At 50.7% G+C, this 20726-nt stretch overlaps 1 protein-coding gene across 2 annotated transcripts in view; it reads left to right on the top strand.

The window, feature by feature from the left end:
- Positions 1-20726, top strand: part of LOC121436073 (SAP30 binding protein) — a 31511-nt gene that overhangs the window by 5241 nt on the left and 5544 nt on the right. For both annotated transcript variants that reach the window (XM_041635696.1, XM_041635695.1), the window contains 2 exons: positions 12820-12862; positions 18919-19007. In XM_041635696.1, the coding sequence (XP_041491630.1) occupies positions 12820-12862; positions 18919-19007 (132 nt within the window). The remainder of the gene's footprint in view (positions 1-12819; positions 12863-18918; positions 19008-20726) is intronic.

Raw genomic sequence — 20726 nt, 5'->3', positions numbered from 1 at the left:
CACAGTCCTTAGCGAGCCTGTGGTAAAGAAGACCCAGCTGTTTGCTGTGCACTGGGCATTGGAATAGTACTTTTTGCAGAATCATAATTTATAGTTCATTTTTCTCCAAAGAATAATCCCATGTTTCACAGTTGCAAACTGCCCTGAGACCAGCTGAGACCTTCAAGGTGGCATAGTGAGATTTAGGAAAAATGTGCCTGGTTTTGACATAAAGCAGTAGTCTCTCATCTGTGGGTGATCGGGGTCCCAGGACACCCCACCTTCATGCCCTATAGATACCCAAATCCGTAGCTTCTCATGGACTTTATTGAAAGTGGTATATTTGCATATAATTTATCTGAATCCTCCTGCTGGTCTCAGCATCTAAAGCTACTGCGCTACCTGGTACAGTGTAAATCATTGTTACACTGTATTGTTCAGAAAATGATAAAAATCTACTCTCGTTCAACACAAATGCAATTTTGCTGGACGGTGGTGGCGCACGCCTTTAATCCCAGCACTCAGGAAGCAGAGGTAGGCGGATCTCTGTGAGTTCGAGGCTAGCCTGGTCTATAAGAGCTAGCTCCAGGACAGGCTCCAAAAGCTACAGAAAAACTCTGTCTTGGAGGGGGGGATCAACTCAAGAGTTGCTTGAATTCATAGATGTAAAACCTGTATATATGAAGGGCCAATAGTATCTGAAAAGATAGCTTGAGCCATTCCATATTGGGATGGATTCTGCCATTGCATACGACTGCATAGCCATTGGCAGAGGCTGCAGAGGACTTAGCGTATTTTACCAAGGAAGCAAGTTTGAGCACCAGCATGCAAGATAGACAGTGTGGACCCGAGAAACTAGGTGCAAACTACTTTCTCTGCAGAGTAAAAAACCCAGGCAGGAGGCTGTGGGGCAGACTGTGGCTCAAGACCGAAGGCCACCTGGAGAAGTTGGCATGTACCTGTCTGTCACTCTGTGATCCCACCAGCAAACCCTTGTGGAGAGATTTGTGAGAGAGGGACCCCAGTGAAGCTCTGTGTAAGAGCGGCTCATAAAGAACAGGACACAGACACTCATGAAGGAAGAGAAACTTGGAAAGATTGTGAGTGTGTCTTCCCCTTTCTCGTTTCCACATCAAAGTTGGAAAAATTTCTAATATAGTCTTCGTTCTTAGCTGGACCTGGTGGCTCATTCTTGTACCCTAGCACTTGGAGGGTTGAATTGAGAAGATTGGGGAGTTCGAGGCCAGCCTTGGCTACAGGTGAGGTCTGGGCCAGCCTGGACTACAGGGTAAGATTCTGTCTCAAACAAAGTAACAACAGTGGAGAAACAACACATAAATAGCTAGGTGGAGTGGTCACACCTTTAATCCCAGCACTCAGGAGGTAGAGGCAGGTGCGGCTCTTTGAGTTTAAGATCAGGCCGACCTATATAGTGAGACCCACGAAGGAAAAGGTGTAGACTTATTCTTTGACAATATTGTATGCTGGGGCCAGAGAGGTGGCTCAGTGGTTAAGAACACTAGCTTCTTTTCCAGAGGTCCTGAGTTAAATTCCCAGCACCCACATGGTGGCTCACAACCATCTTTAACTAATCCCATGGGATACAGTGCCCCCTTCTGATGGGCAGGCAAAACATACGTATACATAAATAAATAAATCTTTTAAGTAAATAAGTAAAGTGGGTCTTCCCCCTTTAGATGCCAATACTGCACCCCATTCAACCATTTGAATTTCAAATCTTGCTGTGGAGTGAGTTTCATGGAAACGTCACTGTCCCTACCGTGTGACCTCAGTATTCCTGCCCCTGCTTCCTTCCTGCTTGGGCTGACATCAGACTGTCTTCCAAGTAGAGCTCTTTTCTAATACATCTCAGTTTTGTTGTGTTGTGTTTTGTTTAGATTTGTTTATATTTTATGCACACACAGTCCGTATGGGTGGGTGCCCTCCGGTGCCGGAAGAGGTATCTAGTTCTGGAGCTGGAGTTATAGTTGGCTGTGAGCTGTCGTGCGGGTACTGAGAATTGAACTCCAGTCCTCTGCAAAAACAGCAAGTTCTTTTAACCTCTGAGCCATCTCTCCCATTCTGTTGGATTTGTTTTATTTAAATTTATATGAGGGAGTTTGTTGTTCTAAGCTTCTGATTTGAAGAATTCTAACAGAAGGACCTGCCGCTGGGGCAGATCTTTAGTTGTGTTCTTTGTTTAGCTGATGAGGTGCTGTCGTGGTGTTTATCCACTAGATGGCGCTCTCCTTTTGCACCTTTAGCTTGTTCTCTGGGGCTCTCAAAACAAATGAAAATGTAGGCTCCGGCGAACTTCTGCTCTTTGTCTACATTGATATCTCAGAAGTTCCAACTGAGACCAGGCGGCCTTTAATCCCAGCTCTGGGGAGGCAGAGGCAGGCGGATACTTGTGAGTCTGGTCTACAGAGTTCCAGGACAGGCTCCAAAACTACAGAGTAACCCTGTCTCAAAAAACCAAAAGGAAAAAAAAAATTCCAACTGAGGTGGTCTCATGCATCTGTGATTCCAGCACCGGGGCAGCAGCCCTAGGGTCCATTGACCAGTCAGTTTAGGCAGCTGGTGGGCTCCAGGTTCAGTGAAGGGCCTCATCTCAGAAAGGAAGGTGGAGGACAATGGAGAAGACACCAGGCTGCTACCTCTGACCTCTGCTTGGGCAGAGCAGGTGGTCGTGTTTGCTGTGTGAAGGTTGGGAGGGAAGGGCAGCCGCAGCCAGGTGGGACCTGAGCCAGCACAAAGCCTCATGGACGAGACTTGTCATCTCATAGACAAGAGCGCTCTGTCGTCTCTGGCCAAAGCGCTGCACTTCAGGGGCACCTGATGGCTGTGGTGTGTCCTCTCTCCGTTGTGAGTGTTCCCTGTGCCGCTCTCCTATCCAGCTGTGCTCTGGTGCTCTGGAGCACTTCCCCGTGCTGCTGTTTCCCTCCTCCCCCGCTCCTGTGGATAGAGGTATTTCCACTCACTGTCCCTGGCACGCCCTTCCGTCGAAAACAAACAAGGATAGATGACCTGAAATGAGAAGGATGAAGCGGCCTGCTGCCAACTGTCAGGGAGGGCCTGAGTTTTCTAGCTCCCTGAGGTCTTTGGTCTAGGCTCTGTGCTAGGGAAAGAATCCTAGCCTTTCTAGGAGCTACCATGGAGTAGGAGAAATTTTTGTGGCATTTTTGGAAGAGGTGTGTATGATCCCAGATAAATCAAAAGAAAATATTCTTAAGATGCTGAGAGCCAAGCTGGGCGTGGTGGCTAACTTTGAAGACTAAGGCAGGAGGGTCTCAAATTTAAGGCCAAATTAGTCTAAACAGTGAAACCTTGCCTCAAAAAAAAAAATATTCGGCAGGACATGATGGCACACACGTTCAGTTCCAGCAGCGGCTGGGGGATCTTTTAATTCCAGGCCAGTGGGAACTCCACTGTCAGACGACTAAAATTAACAAGATTGACAGGGGAATAGGTAACAGCTTGTAGCTAGGTGGCCTGGGCAGCACCCCAGCCTGGCTTCCTCACCCAGCCCATCACGACCGTGCTGCCCACTTTACAGGGTCTTAGGAGATGCGGGGGGTAGGGAGGGACATGAGCGCTTCTCCGAGAGTAAAATGGAGCAGTCAGGGCCGGCTCAAGATGCCTTTGCTGCGCAGCTGGGCAACGTGATGCGGGATGGAGGCTTCCTGTAGGTTGTGGTTCTCGGCTCACTGAGGGGCCTGGTTTTGTCCCCCTAGCTCCCAGGGTAAAGAAGTGCCGTGTGGTTCCTGTCTGAAGGAATTAGCTGTTCTCACAGTACAGTGGCTACTTGGAAAGCACATGTGTGTGAGGTATCTGGTAGATGTCAAGTGCTTCCCGTGCGAGCTCTAGGTGTGCTGTGGGACTCTGTGCGCTCCATACACAGGCTGGAAACTGCGCTGGGAGATAGTATTCGCGCTGGGCTGAGGGGGGAGTCCCTCAGGAGGCCCAGCTCAGCTGTGTGAATGGTTCTCTGCCTCCGCCCTGAAGTAGTCTGGGGCTCCCGGTCACTGCGTGTACTTGAGACTCCCTGTAGATAGACTTGTACTGGGCAGACCTCCCTCGGTAATTCTTCATCTTCCTCCTCTCCCACGTCAGTGCTAATAAGTGATGTTACTTCGAGTTGTATTTTAAATATAATTGTGGGGTGGGTATGTGACATCACAGGCAGTTAGATGTGAGCTGCCTGGCTTGGGTGCTGAGCTCAAACTCTGGTCCTTTGAGAGTAGTACGTGCTCTTAACCGCAGAGGCCTCTCCTGCCCCTCACTGTTGGTCTCTTGTGTCTGAATGAACGACCTACAAAGTGAAAGCAGCCTGCAGAGCTCGTTTCCCAGGGCTGTGTTGTTGACGGTCGACCTTGGGAAGAGCAGGAGCCAGGCATCACACGGGGCAGCAGCACAGGTGAAATCTGTGGTCTCTCCACCACACCAGCAGAGACCGCAGAGTCTTTTGGCTTGTGCAGGCTCTCTGCAGAGCTAAAGGTTTTCCTGGCTCGGCTCGGGATGTGCTTACTGTACCATCCAGGGCTCTGACGGCTAAAATGAAGGGGATACTGGGTAATCAGATGCGACCATGGCCATTTGCCGCTCATTGAAAAGAAGCTATTTGGGTTGTTTTGGTCAGCCCTGAGAACTAAGAACTCACAATAGGGAAGTGTGACCTTAAATGTGTGGGACAGTGGAGCATGGTGGCTCAAGGCTGTACCCCAGCTCTCGGGAGGCTGACTCCGAAGGGTCGCCATGAAGAAGAGGCCAACTTGGACCAAATGATAAATTACAGGTTAGCCTGGTCTACGGTGAGACACTATCTCATGCAAAGAAACAACCTTAAACTTAAAATTTTTAAAAACAAAAACAAAAAACAAAATTGTATGCTAAATAAAACAGTAAACCTGTGTACGTATGCATTCCAAAACATTTCTAAATAAGAAATTATTAAAGCCGGGCGGTGGTGACAGAGGCAGGTGGATCTCTGTGATTTCAAGACCAGCCTGGTCTACAGAGTGAGTTCAAGGATGGCCAGGGCTACAAAGAGAAACCCTGTCTCGAAAAACCAAAAATAGAAAAAAGAAATTATTTAAAAAGGAAGCTGGATGCCATGTCTCACATGGTAGTAATTCCAGTTGCTGAGGCAGGCCAGCCTGGGCTACCATGTGAGACTCTTCCTTCAAGAAAAGAAAGGCAGGGCTGGAGAGATGGCTCAGAGGTTAAGAGCATTGCCTGCTCTTCCAAAGGACCTGAGTTCAATTCCCAGCGGCCACATAGTGGCTCACAACCATCTGTAATGGGGTCAGGTGCCCTCTTCTGGCCTGCAGACATACACAGAGACAGAATATTATATACATAATAAATAAATATTTAAAAAAAAAAGAAAAGAAAAGAAAAGAAAGGCAGGGGCTGGAGAGATGGCTCAGCGATTAGGAGCATTGCCTGCTCTTCCAAAGGTCCTGAGTTCAATTCCCAGCAACCACATGGTGGCTCACAACCATCTGTAATGAGGTCTGGTGCCCTCTTCTGGCCTGCAGGCATACACACAGACAGAATATTGTATACATAATAAATAAATATTAAAAAAAAAAAAAAGAAAAGAAAGGCAGGGCTGGAGGGGTGGTTCAGTGGTTAGGAGCACTGGCTGCTTTTGCAAGAGGATCCAGGTTTACTCCACAGTACCCTCGCGGCAGCTCACAACTGCCTGTCTGTAACTCCAGTTCCAGGAGATCTGCTGCAACTGCAGGCTCCTGTACATACTTGGTACACATACATGCAGACAAAATACTCATGCAAATCAAATAAAAATAAATTTTAAAAGAAAACTGTGGAAATTTTGGCAGCAGCTCCCGTGAGCACCGCATGTTTCTGCGCTGTTCCTCCCGTGTGCACATGTTCTTCAGCGTGTGTACCAGTCAGCTGTGCAGCCAGACCTGACTGCATTACTGCATGTGTTGTAGATAAAGTGCTGCCCTGCAGGCTCTCGGGAGCGGGAACCTCTCTGTTCCTTACACGGACCAGAAGTAAAGCCCCTAACGCTCCACCTGTTGAAACCCACTAGTTGTTCACCCCCAAACTGAGGAGAGTTCAAGCAGGAGTTGGGATGTGGTGGGCTTTCCTGTCTGTCCTCAGGAAGTCTCTAGCCAAGGTCAGGGCTGGTAAAGTCTCCAGGACCAGCCCTTCCGATCAGGCCTACTCACACTTTACTCAGAGGGCACTGTAGACTCCAGGTGATTTCCTCTGATCCTCTTGGCTCTCCCACACTGCCAGAGCACCCTTCCTGACTGCCCTTGCTCCAGGTGTACTGAAGCAGAGACTCCTGGGAGCCCCACCCCTCTCCTGTGGTTCTACAGCCAGGAAGAAGCTGCTGCACGCCCGTCTGCCCCCCTATCAGCCATGCAAGCCCCAACATACCTCCTTCCTTTCGGGGCCAGATGCCGTGGATTGCTAAGTGAGGTGTGGCTGGCCTCTCCTTTCCCAGCTGGGATTCATCTTGAAATTACACGCTGCAGAAAATGGCCTGTCCTAAACCCAGCACTCTCGTCTCTCGTTTTTACCCTTGCCCCTTGCAATGTGACTGCCTGTGTGGTTTCTGAGTTTTGGAAGGATTTTGCTAATTTATTTTTTTGTTTGTTTGTTTCCTTTTTTTCTTTTTGTGGTCCTGGCTGTCCTGGAGCTAGCTCTATAGACCAGGCTGGCCTCCGACTCACAGACATCCTCCTGCCTCTGCCTCTCAAGTTCTGGGGTTTAAGAAGTGCACACAGTGACCATCTGTATTCCTAAATTTTGAGCTGGGTAGTTTCTCCCACACCATAAGGTATCAGGCTTCCTCCGGTCTCCAGGGTAATGAATCTCCTTCCTGCCAATACCTGATGGCCAGTTAGCATCGAGTCCCACCGCCCTGAGTTCTCAGGTGTGTTTCCTGTTCCTCTGCTTCTCAGCTATCGGTGGCCTGGGCTACAGTGCTTTGTGCCTGATGGCTGAGACTTAGTTTCCCGCTCTCGGCCTGGCAGTTCTCTTCACCTTGTAGCTCCAGCCTCTTCCAGGCCCCAGAGCTACCAGCTTAAAGCCCAGAGACCCTGTCCTTACGGTAGCCTTGAAGGAAAAGTGTGCTATAGCCCCGCCCCCAAGGGCTGGGTGTGGGTCCTTGGTCTAAGGTAGCACCTGTACTGCTCTGGGGGTCAGGAAGAGGGCCACCCTTGGCACATTCTAAGAAACAACAAAGCCCTGCCTCCCTGTCAAGTCTGGGTGGTAGTTGGAATAGTCAGGTACCGAAACTCTCCCCATTGGAAATGGCTTTTGACCAGACTTTGAATTCACATTCAAGCCAGGCTGGTTCCGACAGGTTTTGTGTAGTAGCGCATACATTGCCATGTGGATCCTTATATTACAGCTTTGTTTTGATTGGGTTTTTCAGTAGAGAAAGAAGCCATTTCCTTCCCTGCTTTTTCTTTAGACTGCAAGGCCAAGCTGGGGCTGGCTTAATTTGTTCTGGCAGACTCTATTTAACCCTTCCTGTGGAAGCCTCCTCTGGCGCTGGTTGGTGAGTTGAGCCTTCCTGTCTGCGCTGTCTGTGAATGAAGGCAACTCCAGTACGTCCACAATGGCCCCGCCAACTTCCGCCCATTTTCCTGCTAAGTGTGCTTTTTCCATCCCTGACTGGGCCATGTGCCCATGCGAGCCCCCTGTTCTGGGCGTTTCTCCAGACATGCTGTGTGGGAGCAGGCCTCTGGACCACCACGTGGGTTATGCTCCCACGCGGCACGGACTGTTGTGACTTCATAAGTCACCAGGCTGTCCTCTGCATACCCCATTCGTGGCCCTTGGGAGATGTTTGGTGGGAGGGGGGGGGCTGTTCAGGGAGGAGTAGGGAGAGGATTGAGACAAGGCCTCTTGCAGCTCAGATTGGCCTTGAATTCCTGGTTCTCTTGCCTCTGCCTCCCAAGTGTGATTACAGGTGTGTGCCCCCACACAGACAGAGAGTCCTGCCGGTGGCCATTGTGATGCCTTCGGGAGGGTTCCTGAGGTGGTGTATCTGTCCTGGAGAGCAGTGTGAGCTTGTCGTTCAGAACCTGCTTTGCTAGGCTAATGAGATCATTCATTAAAGGACTTAACATAAAACCTAAAATTGTTCCCTGGGATGAAATTTTCTTATTTCAGCCTCAGTGCTTAGCCCATTGTCTGACATAATAAATCTTCCACAAATTATTTATAGAATGCGTAAGTGAGCTAACTGTCAGCAATTGTCTTGTTTGTGGATTTGGTCTTTATTTGTATGTTTATCTTGAAGCAGGATTTTGCTAGTTACCTAGACTGGCCTCACTCCTGAGCAAGTGACCAGCCACACCCAGCTTAATTGTGCCTTTTCCCCCCTTTGTCTCAGGATTCAAGAGCATTCGGGTGAATGGCAAGAAAGAGGCTGCAGGGCTGGGTCTGGAGGTACAGGCCAGCACCTCGGCACTCCAGAGATGTGAGGCAGGACCGTCCACAGGTTCAGAGGCTCTGGGCTACATAGGCAGGACCCTGTCTCAAGACAGGCAGAACGGGTGTAGAGCAAGAAGTGAGGTTTCAGTTCCACTTTGCTGCATCTTCTAGATCAGAGAGGGCAAAGAGCAGGCCCTCTGAAGAAAGGGGAGGAGGAAGGCCAGGTGGTGTCGGCTCACATACATCTTTAATCCCAGCACTCGGGAGGCAGAGGCAGGCGGATCTCTGTGAGTTTGAGGCCAGCCTGGTCTATAAGAGTGAGTTCCAGGACACTGAGGCTACACATAGTAACCCTGTCTCAAAAAAGTCAAGGGGGGGGGGGGCTACGGTGAAGATTCTTTGGGGGAGGGAGATTTTTGATTTTGTGTGGCCAGCCTAGACTGGCAATTCAACTGCCTCTGGCTCTTCAGTACTGAGATTATAGGTGTGCGCCACCACACCTGGCTTTAAGAATTAAATCCTCTTTTGTTGTTTTGAGTAAACTCTGCTCAATGCATAAGATGGCCTATTAGGACTTGGTAACTTCAAGGGCTGTCACAGTCTGTGAGGGTAAGGTTGCAGATGCTACTTCCTTGGTCTTTCTCCCCGGGTGCCAGGTTACACTGTCCGGCCCGAACATCTAGTGTGCAGTACGCTTGCCCAGCACCTTGCACGCTGCCCTGTGCCCTGCCTGGAGTGCCTCCTCTATGCCTAATGCTCCCGAGGCCGGGAGGAAAGCATGGTGTGTTAGCTGGTAGAGTCCAGCGCCGTAGGCTGTGTTGTGATTTGGGTTGTCACTGGAGTGATGCCTCATGGGACTGCTGCTTCCCAGAAGGGCTGATGGAGGCCGTCCCCCAGAACCTGCTGCTCCTCACCGCCTAACTCCTGTCTGCTCACCTGGCAGCGTCTCCTGCTCCATGGTTCTTCCTCCCTCTGCCTGTCAGCTCTGTCCGAGACCAGACTGGTAATCTCTGCATGGGAGCCACATTCCAGGGTCTGTAATTGATTGCTGTGACAGCAAGGCTTCTGTCACTGACCTGCAAGTGTCAATCACAATTATTGGGGGGAGAAAACGAAATGGGCAGCTTCACAGCACTGTTTCCCAGCCCTGCTCCTTATATGTCTGTTTGAGACAGGGTCTCACTATCTCTCTGTAATCCTGACTGATCTCGAACCCACAGATACCCACCTGCCTCTGCCTCCCAGGTGCTGGGATTAAAGACGTGTCCCACCACTCTTTGTTGAGACTCTGGACTGCCTGCCTGCTTGCCTCAGACTCCTGGGTGTGTACTACCACATGGGCTCTTGTTTTTGTTTTGATTTGAGGCAAGGATGTTGTTAGGCAGCCCAAGCTGACCCTACAATTTGAAGTCGACCTGCCTCAGCCTCCTGAGTGCTGGGATCACATGCCTGTGCTACCGTGCCTCCACACGCTCAGTGTGTGAGCCCTGGTCATCTCTTCCCTCTCTCCTTGAGCTTCGCTTGGAAAGCTGTGGGCTTGGGTTTTACTGTGTATTCCTTGTTTCTTCACTGGATTCAGCCTGGGTAAAAAAGTCAACTCCACAGCCGCTCTCCCTTTCTAAGGGCTGCTATCCTCATTCCACCCCCCTCCACTGAGAGAGCCCTGAGGCTGAGGGGCTTCTGGTCTCTGCCAGGTTCTAGGTCCCCCAGCTGATACAGACAACCGTCTGGTGACCAGCTCACAGTCTAAGTTAACTTTAGCTAATTGTAAGCTAGGGGGAGAGAGCTATACAGCTCTAACAAGGATGCCCTGGGCGTTTGGAAACACTGCTCTAGGGGAAGGAAAGGAGAACAGAGGAATCTTGTGTCCTGTGTTCTCACAACTCCCCTTTCCCCTCCTGGCCCTTTTGAAGGTTGATAAGTCTCTCCTAGGGAAGATTTGTAGCGCTGGGGGGCGGAGTGTACCCTGTTTGCAGTTTGATGTTTCCCTGACTTCCTCTCTTGTACTTCAGTGCTATGGCCAGCATCATCATAGTTCCCGGATGCTGGTTCAAATTCACATAGAGCTCTTAGCATCTGCCGAGGCTGGTGGGAGGCTGTCTCTCTGGACCATTGCTTTGGTGTGACGCCCATTCCTCCCCAGTTCTGCCCACCCCACCCCCAGTGGCCAAGGCTCTTACGGGTCATTGCACAGTGCCATGGGAGTCGTTGTACTAAACTTACCTCAAGGATGAGCTGTTGTAAATTGTTCTGACTTTGTAGCAGTGCAGGGTGGGGGATTTGACTGCTTACTTGTCTTTACAGTGTTGGACCAAACTCCAGTTTGTATATGCTAGGCAAGCGCTCTGCCACTGAACTTTAGAGCCCCATCTTCACTGGTCCCCTTTCCCACTTCGCTTTCCTTCATGCCGTGGATGTCCATCAGAGAACACGTGATGCAGTAACTCCGAGCTCCTCGCTGGGTAGAGATGAATTTATTTATTTATTTATTTATTTATTTGTTATTTTTATTTTTTTGCTTTTTCGAGACAGGGTTTCTCTGTGGTTTTGGAGCCTGTCATGGAACTAGCTCTTGTAGACCAGGCTGGTCTCGAACTCACAGAGATCCGCCTGCCTCTGCCTCCCGAGTGCTGGGATTAAAGGCGTGTGCCACCACCGCCCGGCTGAGAGATGAATTTAAAAAGGCTGAGGCTCCAAGCCGTAGATCACAGGACCAAGAGAGGGAAAATCTGCTCCTGCCTATGAGTTTCCTTTGTAACAGCATTGTGTCTTTTCTCCCAGAGACAGGACTGAGCAAGCTCAGCTAGGCTAGCCAGATCCTTTAAAAAGATGTGACCCACTTCTTGGTACTCTGGGACAGATACCGTATTAGCAGTCTAGTGACTCTGGAGATTCCCCTGTGTCGGCCTGTCTGCAGGGGAAGGCGGGAGCTCCAGCTGGTCCCAGGACGTTGTCTCCTAGTGGAAAAACACAGGGAATTTTAGTCCCGCACCCGCTCACTGAAATGCTCCTTAATGTTGAGTCCTCCGTTGCTGCTACAAAGGAGCTGTTGTTGGTCCCAGAGACGTTGGCACTGTCTGAACAGCGGTTGATTTATGACTCCAACCTGAACTTGATGTGGCAGCCCTCCAGGCCTGCCTCCCAGCCCTGCTTTGCCCACCTGATTGGCAGGAGGTGGATGGTGAGGGAGACAAGTTGCTAGGCAGCCTGGCTTTAACCTTGTTGAGACTGCCCTTGCAATTTTAATGAATAGTCTCGGTGTTCAGAGAAAAGGGGATTGGGGTCTGTCTCAGAATCCGAGAAGAGGGTAGAGGGTCTGATTTTGTCACAGGGCCATGGCTGGCTTGGAGGTTGTTTGGACCCTTTAGACCACTTCCCTTCCTTCCTTGGTGCCCGGGCCCAGCTCTACCTCTGCTCACACGTGTAGGTCCTGTTGCAGAACCGTTGCTGTCCTACCTCCTCTCTCACCAGGAAGGGACGGAAACCAGATCTGAGACCTTCCGTGAACTTCTTCTCCTCTGCCATTTTGATCACTAAACTTGTTACATTGAAGATGCCTGATCTTACTGAGTTCAAGGACATTTGGGTCAGCAGAGGCAAGAGTTAGGCCTTCCTGCTGTAGCCAGCTGTCACCCTCCCAGCCATGGTTTGGTTAGGCGAAGCAGTGAACTAAGACTTTTGTTTTCAGTGTAAAATTATGTATGTATGTATGTATGTATTTCTTTGGACAGAATATAATAAAACCAACATAAGAAGTGAGTCAAGGAGAGCCAGAGACTTCAAGCCAGGGCCTTTGGGAACCTCATTTAGTCACTAAAGGGGGCTTTGAGTGGCCCCTTAGTGCTCATAATAAAGTCTGCCCTGTTTGTTTGGAGTGAAACTTAAAAAAAAAAAAAAAACTCCCAGGAGCAACTGTTCTCCGGAGTTAGGTGACTCAGAGGTAACGGATGTCCATATTTCCATCAAACATTGTCGATACTGCAGGGTTCTGAATCTGATAACGGATGTCCATATTTCCATCAAACATTGTCGATTGCAGTGTTTGAATCTGATAACAGGGTTCCCCTTATAGCCGTCCTCAGTGGTGTCTTCAGATAACCTCTCCCAACCCAGGGGGAGCCAGGGGCAGGGAACAAGTCACACAGGTGGCAGGGCCATGGTCACTGCTATGGCTCTCAGCAACATGGCTCAGTGCTGGTCCCTCCTGGGGGTCATGGAGCTCCCAGCTGCTGTGATGGGGGAGAAGTGGTCAGAGCCCTGGGGTTCCAGGAGCCTTGAAACACTGCTCACCGTTCGCATGCTGGCAGCACTTACCCCCTTCAGTGTCCACGAGAAGCCCGGGTGTCTTGGTGATGAGAGTGGCAATGGCCCGGGAGCACAGCCTTACCGCTGTGTGCTTCTTTGTCTCCACAGGATAATACAGAAGCAGAGAAGCGGGATCCCCAGGAATTAGTGGGTGAGTACCCTGGGGGCATGCACACTTCTGAGCCTCTGTGTGTGCATGTGTGTGTCACTGTTAGCAGGAGTGCCCTGGGGGTGTACACGCTTCTGAGCCCGTGTGTGTGTGTGAGTGTGTGTGTGTGTTCGTGTGTGTCCCGCTGTAAGCAGGGGTACCCTGGGGGCGTGCACACTTCTGAGCCCTTGCCCTGCTGTAAGCAGTTTCCCTGCATCCTTGTTCCCAAGGCCTTGGGCATATCCTGGGGTGCCTGGGTGAGACCTCCAGGCAACATTCTTTGGAATGGCATTCTGGGTGTGTTTTTCTGGGCTCTAGAGGGTTGCCAGGGAAGTTCAGAGTCCCGCACAGCTGGGAGCTCATCTTGGTCCTCGCTTCTTCCACTTGTGCCCTGAACCTGACCTCTCTGTCTTTGTACCCTTTGTCCCCACTGCCATATTCATGTTGCTCAGGGAGTCAGCGTGAGGCCTCTGCAGGCCCTTTACCTCGTTCCCAGGCAGGAACATGGCTCACAGCCTTGGCATATGCGGCCCTTGGTAACATTGGAGAGTAGAATGACTTGTAGGAAACCACAGTCCCTCCGTTCCCTCTGCCAGCCCCCGCATCCTAAACCTTTTAGAAAGCCATTCCGCTCCTCCGTTTGGCCATGGACTTGGGGAAAGAGCCGTCCTTCTGCACCAGCATCACTGCTCCCTGGCCGCTGCGCTCCTGCTCTCTGGTTCTGTTCCCAGTGGACACCTGCAGAGCCCACCCCTGCATCTCTGCACTGGCATTCAGGGCTTGTGCTTTCCAGCCCTGAGGTTCAAAGCGCAGAAAATTGGCTTGAAAGTGTTCCTCCAGGGTTCCGTCCACCTCCCTTTCCCACGAAGTACCATTTGTTGTGGGTTGTTGAGGAGTGACTGGTTTTCCATAACTAAGTGCTAGGAATTATTCATTCTGTTTTCCTTCTGACCCATTGGGCAAGAACATAATTACTCGGCCTTAATCCCTGGGTTCTCCGATAGATGGTTTAAGTCCTATTTTAAAAAGTTAGGGGCTGGGCCGGGCGGTGGTGGCGCACGCCTTTAATCCCAGCACTCGGGAGGCAGAGGCAGGCGGATCTCGGTGAGTTCGAGACCAGCCTGGTCTACAAGAGCTAGTTCCAGGACAGGCTCCAAAACCACAGAGAAACCCTGTCTCGAAAAAAACCAAAAAAAAAAAAAAAAAAAAAAAAAAAAAAAAAAAAAAAAAAAGTTAGGGGCTGGAAAGATGGCTCAGTGGTTAAGAATTCTCACTTGCGGGGCTGGAGAGATGGCTCAGTGGTTAAGAGCATTGCCTGCTCTTCCAAAGGTCCTGAGTTCAATTCCCGGCAACCACATGGTGGCTCACAACCATCTGTAAAGAGGTCTGGTGCCCTCTTCTGGCCTGCAGACATACACACAGACAGAATATTGTATACTTAATAAATAAATAAAAAAAAAAAAAAAAAAAAAGAATTCTCACTTGCTGTTTTGATAGAGGACCCAGGTTCTTTTCCCAGCATTCATGTCAGGTAGGTCACAAGTTCCTATAACTGCAGGCTCAGGGAGTCCAGTGTCCTGTTCTGCCTTCAGCAGGTGCTTGAGCACACGTGGTTCTCAGACACATACATCTGTGTAAATTAGAAATTAGGGTTTTCTTTCTTTATTTTTTTTAAGATTTAATTATTATGTAATCAGTGTTCTGTTTGTCCGTATGCCTGAATGCCAGAAGAGGGCACCAGATCTCATTGTAGACAGTTGTGAGCCTCCATGTGGTTGCTGGGAATTGAACTCAAGACCTCTGGAAGAACAACCAGTGCCCTTAACCTCTGAGCCATCTCTCCAGCCCGAACTATGTTTTTCTTAAACCTTAGAATTTGTTCTTTAGAAAATGACACTTGGCACCAAGTAGTGGTGGCACACACCTTTAATCCTGGCACTTGGGAGGCAGGGACAGGTGGATCTCTGTGAGTTCGAGGCCAGCCTGGTCTACAGAGTGAATTCCAGCACAATTTTCACACAGAAACCCTGTCTCGAAAAAGGAGGGAGGGAGGGAGGGAGAGAGAAAGAGAGAGCGCGCGCGAGAGAGAATGATATTTGAGGTATGACAACTTAAAGGGCAGAGGAGGCAAGGTACATATCTAATTGGGAGCCAGTGGCCTACAAGACCAGGCGATGTAGGAGCTGTAGCCTCTTCCGTCTGGGTCCCACTTCAGTCTGCTGTTCACTACTGAGAAACTTCAAGGCTTGGGCTCTGAGGAAAACCTGGCCATGAACCACTCATCTGAGCAGCGTCAGAGAGTGGGATGTGTGGGCACCAACTGGGCCTCTTCCACCACCAGCGTGACTCTTTCTCTGGCTTTGTTTTGACTTTAGATTCATGTAGGTAGTACAGACTGGCCTCAGCAACTATATGGCCCATGCTGACTTTGGACTGACTGGTCCTCTGCCTTAGCCTCCAACCGTCTAGTATTACAGGAAGTGCTGGCACAGCCAGCCTCTGTGCGTGTTTGAAACAGCTTTATTGAGGTGCAGTTCATGGAGTAAGAGTTGTGAGTTCAAGTGCGCACTGGTGGATTTGATAAGTGTGTAATTGTGCTAGCCCGACCAACCATCAGTTATACCCTTCTTAATGGTCCTCAGTGTTAACTTCCTGTGCAGGAGGAGTAAATCTCAAGAAGTGGTCTTGATGGGCAGTCAGCCCTGTTTTGACAGTTTTATGTAAATCAGGGCCCATTGGCACTTGGGCTGGATCCCTCTGTTATGAGGGCCGTCCTAACGTGAGAGGATACTGAGCAGAACTGCTCTCCACCACTGGGCAGCACGGCCTTCTCTCTGCCTCACTGAAATGAGGCAAATCACCCCAAGCTGAGCATGTGGTGCAGATCCGGATTCTCCTGCCTGGCTTTCAGTCTGGACACACTGCATCCACACTGAGGAGCACAGCCGTTCTGTTCATTTGTCTGTTTCGGCTAAGGAACCTCTCACTGTAGCAGACATGGTTTCTTCATTTGCTCCCTTGTGGGGGACATCGTCCCTCTTTCATCTGCATAGGTGTGGTACTATTTTCTCTTTGAGGGGTAGGTGGCAGAGTGGCTTCTGATTGTCATGCGATGTTTGCTGCCCCCTCTGTCTAAACTCAGCTTTTTTTTTTTTTTTTTTTTTTGGTTTTTCGAGACAGGGTTTCTCTGTGGTTTTGGAGCCTGTCCTGGAACTAGCTCTTGTAGACCAGGCTGGTCTCGAACTCACAGAGATCCTCCTGCCTCTGCCTCCCGAGTGCTGGGATTAAAGGCGTGCGCCACCACGGCCCGGCTAAACTCAGCTTTTAATTGAATCCTGGGTGTTGGATGTGTAGCTCCCACCTCTGAAAGAACAAGCAAAGAGCCAAGAAGCCAACTCATGGTCTCTCCAGTACCACAGCTCCCGACAGCTGCCGGCCTGGCCTGGAACAGTGCTGATGGGGGGGGGGGGTCCTAGTTACTCAGGTACTTACTGTCCACTGAGTACCCTGCAGGTGTCCTCAGCCCCACAGGGGCTTGCTGACCCTGATTGCTCCCTGCCATGTCCTGAATCCCAGGGACCAGCTGCTGCTCGGAACTTTCTTGGTGGCCATGGATACTGCAGATGTTTTACAGCCGCTGCTCTGAACCTACCTGGTGGCCATGGATACTGCAGATGTTTTCTGACAAAGGCATTCACAGTCTGACTCATGCTGACAGCAAGCTTCTCAGATATTAAGTCCAACCTTCCTGGCATAGCCGAGCAGCAGCTAGGGCAGAGACACTGCCCTCAAGTGTCTGTGGACATATTTATTAGCAGATTTCCTGAGAAAGTGGTTTGGGGCTCTGGCTACTCTGAGACATGCAGGGCAGCTATCGTCCTAGAACTTAGAAACAAGTCACTGAAGTCATCTTCAGTCTGTGCAGCAAACTTTTATTCTGTGTCCAGACCTGTCCCTTGTTTCTCCCCCCGTTCCTCAGGGGCTCCTCTTGCTCTACCGCATACCGCCTACCGCAGAGGGTGGGGGTTGCTACAGTAACAGTGCCACACCCTGTTTTTCTAAAAAGCTTTCCTGGCAAATGCCAAAGGGCACTCTTTGTCTCTGTCACGTGCACATATACCCTTTCCAGCCCCGGCGCCTGCCAAGGCCTTCTTGCTTTTGTTACTAACGCTCACCAAATGCCATGGCCAGCTCTTTCCAGCTGCTGCCACTCTCAGCTAGCCCCTGTGGTCTGAGCTCAGACCTAGAACTTTTGCTTAGCCCAAGGCAGGGAAGAAGGAAGAAATCAAGGTTTGGCTTGAACGCCTGCCAGAGCTGGGTGGTGCCCCACCCGAGGGCCAGTCAGGAGATTGCGGATGACAAGCGAGTAGTCCCCTTGTGGAGACTGCCCCTGAGCCCACAGCAGGACCTTTGGTCTCTGTCACCAGCCTGTACTGAGGGTGTGTCTAGTTAACCCCGCTGGCGGTGCTGAAACTCAGCCCTGCGCTTCCTTGCTAAGACTGCCGTGGGCCTGACCCCTGGTCTCTGTAGTCTGCAGAGGCCCCGAGCCGCAGTGGCTGAAGTAGAGTCATTAGTGTTTGGGACCTCTGAGGCCCTGTCTTACTCAGCACTGCGTTTGTCACAGTGATGGCAAACTGAGCAGAGCACACAGCACCTTATCAGAAGAAAACATTAATCTACCCTGGCTGCATGGATCAGCAGGCTGAAGCAGGAGAGTCGCTGAAGCCTGGACTGGGGCCAGCCTGGGCCCCGATGAGTGCTTCCCACACATACCTTTTTTATCCCTTGAGGTCTGGGATTATTTTTAAATCATGGCTAGAGAGGAGAGGCTCAGTAGCTGACCCACTCTGCTTAAACAGGGCCTGAGTTTGGGTCCCAGCACCCATATCCAGGGGCTCACAACCCCCATACTCCACCTCCAGGGGACCTGACACCCTCTCTAGACTCTGAGGGCACTTCCTGCACTCACACATGCAAAGAACCCGCACATACATAGAATTTTTTAAATTAAAAATTTTAAATAAATAAATCTAGCCTTGGGACGAAGGGACCAGGAAAGCTGTGCTGCTATAGCCCCTCCACCCAGGCATGCGTCAGCCCTAGAGAGCTGCTCCGAGAAAGAGCTTAGGTAAAGGCCTGGCACACAGTAGGTCTCCAGCAAGTACTTTGCTGCCTGCTGTTGGTGGTGGGTCTTGGTCTCTCCCTTCCTCCTGCCCCACCCTAGGCTGTTTGTTCCTTCATTGTATGGTCCTTTTCACAAGTGAATGTCAGAAGAGCACAACAGACCCTTTCACAAATAGTCCATTGTCTGTGTGCTCCAGAGCGGGACTCTGGGGGCCTGGGGTGGCCAGAGGCTACGGGGAAGGCAACAAGGAGAAGAGCCAAGGCTTGGGTGGACCGTGGCCATTCCCTGAGCAAATTGCCCTTGAGAGTTCTTCATGTCAGAATCAGGCCTTTTGTTCAGGCCCTTTTATGCACAAGCTGTTTGGGACCCCAAACCTTGAGAACCCTGAACACAGTTTCTCATAGCAGGACAGCCCCAGACCAGAAGGATAGGGCCAAGGAGCTGTGACTTTCAGAGGCTTGTGGGAGGTTAGACCTGGCTTGTACTTGAAGCTGACTTGTGTCTCCTCCAGCCCTGGGTTCAGTGTCTTCCACATTGGCAATTTGAGATTAAGCCTAGCCAGGTAGAATTTACAGTGTAGAAAACTGGCCTGTGCTTCGGATTGTGGCTCCTCCCTCTCCCTCCCCCAGCACTTCCCTGACATGCTCTTTCCTGGAGCTTTGTAGTGTGTGTTGTTTACATCTGTCCCTCTACCTCAACCCCCTTCTCCCAGGTTGACACATGACAGGCTTCTGACCATTTGATCTCAGCTCAGGTAACACTCTCCAAGATGCCCTGAGCAGCCTGCTCCCCGTTCTCACAGCCTGCTCCCCGTTCTCACAGCCTGCTCCCCGTTCTCACAGCCTGCTCCCCGTTCTCACAGCCTGCTCCCCTCTGGAGTTGGCTTGCGCTTGTGCTCTGTAGCCCCAGAGTTCCCCCTCTGTTCTCTCAACAGCCTCCTTCTCCGAAAGGGTCCGAAACATGTCACCTGATGAAATCAAGATCCCTCCAGAGCCGCCTGGCAGGTGCTCAAATCACTTACAAGTAAGCGAGGGTCTGACTGTCGTATGGGTGAAAATGCCTGGGTTACATTGTCCGGGGGGCCATGACAGGAAAAAGGGACCAAGTCAAACTGCCAGGTGGGCAGGAGCCTGTAGTCTTGGATCTCAGGAATTAGCGCCCAGTGCCACTCCTGCCATGTGCTACCTCATGGGTCCCTAGTCTGCCCTCACTGAGGTCCTAAGTCTACCTCGAGATTGGGTGAGTCTTCTCTACAGCCTCACTGAGCCAGGGGGCTTCTCAGAGGGAAATGTGCCAAGAAACTGAGGACCCATCAGAATGTAAAATAAATTCCAGAAGTGTAAGGTGCAGCGTTTAATGCGTAGTTTAATGCATGGTTTCTGTCTTCGTGTTCCTGTTGCCCACAGACCAAGGCTTTAAATACCTAAGGAACAGAGCCGTTTATCTTTACAGTTGACCATGGGAAACAGGAGCTCAGCACAGCTGAGACTTCACCCACATGGTTTTCCTCCTTGTCCCTCTGTAAGTTCCCCTGTGATGGGACCTTTCAATTAACAATAGGGTAAGTGCCGGGAGCTATATAACTGTGGACCTTTTCCACCTGCCCTGCCTTTGATCCTACTTGGGGTGCCCCCGGCTATCCCACAAGCCCATGGCACCACCCAAACGGATGGATGACTAATGGGTCCTAGAGCTAAGGAATGCAGGAGGCCGGGAGAGGGCCAAAGTCAGGACTCAGGCATAGTACAGACTTCTTCCTTTCCCAGCAGTCTCCTCCCTCGGCTGAGTTGTCTGCCTCCCTCCCCATCACCCGCAGGATGCCGTCACCCTCCATGCCAAACAAGTTCAAGCCTGTAAGGACAATTCCACAGGCCTGCCAAGCAGAAACAACCAGCCACTCAGAGCTCTTAAGTTCCGAATATTTCTTCTCTTTTGATCCTCCTGGGGGTAGGGACTGTGGCATTTAAGCAGACAGCAGAACTTCTGGTGGTCTTGGAGCCCCCAACAAGGCAGCTGTGCGGCAGGGCTCACCTGGGGCTGCTGAGCCTCCTGTGTCAGGCCTCCCTGCAGTGCCCTGATAGAACACCTAGGAAAACAGCTTCCTGCTCCCTGGTAATGGCATGCTTTATAGACCGCAGGCTTCCTCGTGCTTTTTGGCAAAAAGAAGTGCAACTTTGATCCTCTGACCAGGGGGGTGGGCTCCTCTTCTAAAAAATGCCCAGGGCAACTGTCTAGGACCTCTAATCCCTCCCACCTCTGCCCAGCAAAGTGCTCCCTAAATCTTCTGTTTCTGGAGAATCTGTGTGTGTCACTGCCACGAGCTGGACCCATGCTCTGGCCCACCACTCTCTCAGAGGAGGCCCTGAGGGCCCGCAGTCTCAACACTGATGCCCTCGCTTTAAGGATTTCTATTGCTGTGATTTAAAAACTATACCTAAGCCAGGCGGTGATGGTGCACGCCTTTAGTCCAGTATGTGTAGTAGGCAGAGGCAGGTGGACCTCTCTTGAGTTCAAAGCCAGCCTGGGCTACAGAGTAAGTTCCAGGACAGCCACAGCAGTACAAAGAAACCCTATCTCAAAAAAAAAAAAAATCAAAAACAAAAAAAAAAGCAGATTTGCCTACATGCCAATCTTATAGAAGCTTTTTCTCATAAGATTCCCTCTTCCAGCCGGGCGGTGGTGGTGCAGGCCTTTAATCCCAGCACTCAGGAGGTAGAGGCAGGTGGATCTCTGAGTTCTAGG

The sequence above is a fragment of the Microtus oregoni genome, unplaced genomic scaffold, assembly GCF_018167655.1.
Source record: "Microtus oregoni isolate MIOR12 unplaced genomic scaffold, Mior012 000048F_ref0000485, whole genome shotgun sequence".
In the NCBI taxonomy this organism is placed as follows: domain Eukaryota; kingdom Metazoa; phylum Chordata; class Mammalia; order Rodentia; family Cricetidae; genus Microtus; species Microtus oregoni.
The sequence above is the reverse complement of the archived record's forward strand: the minus strand, read 5'-3'. Positions and strand labels throughout refer to the sequence as shown.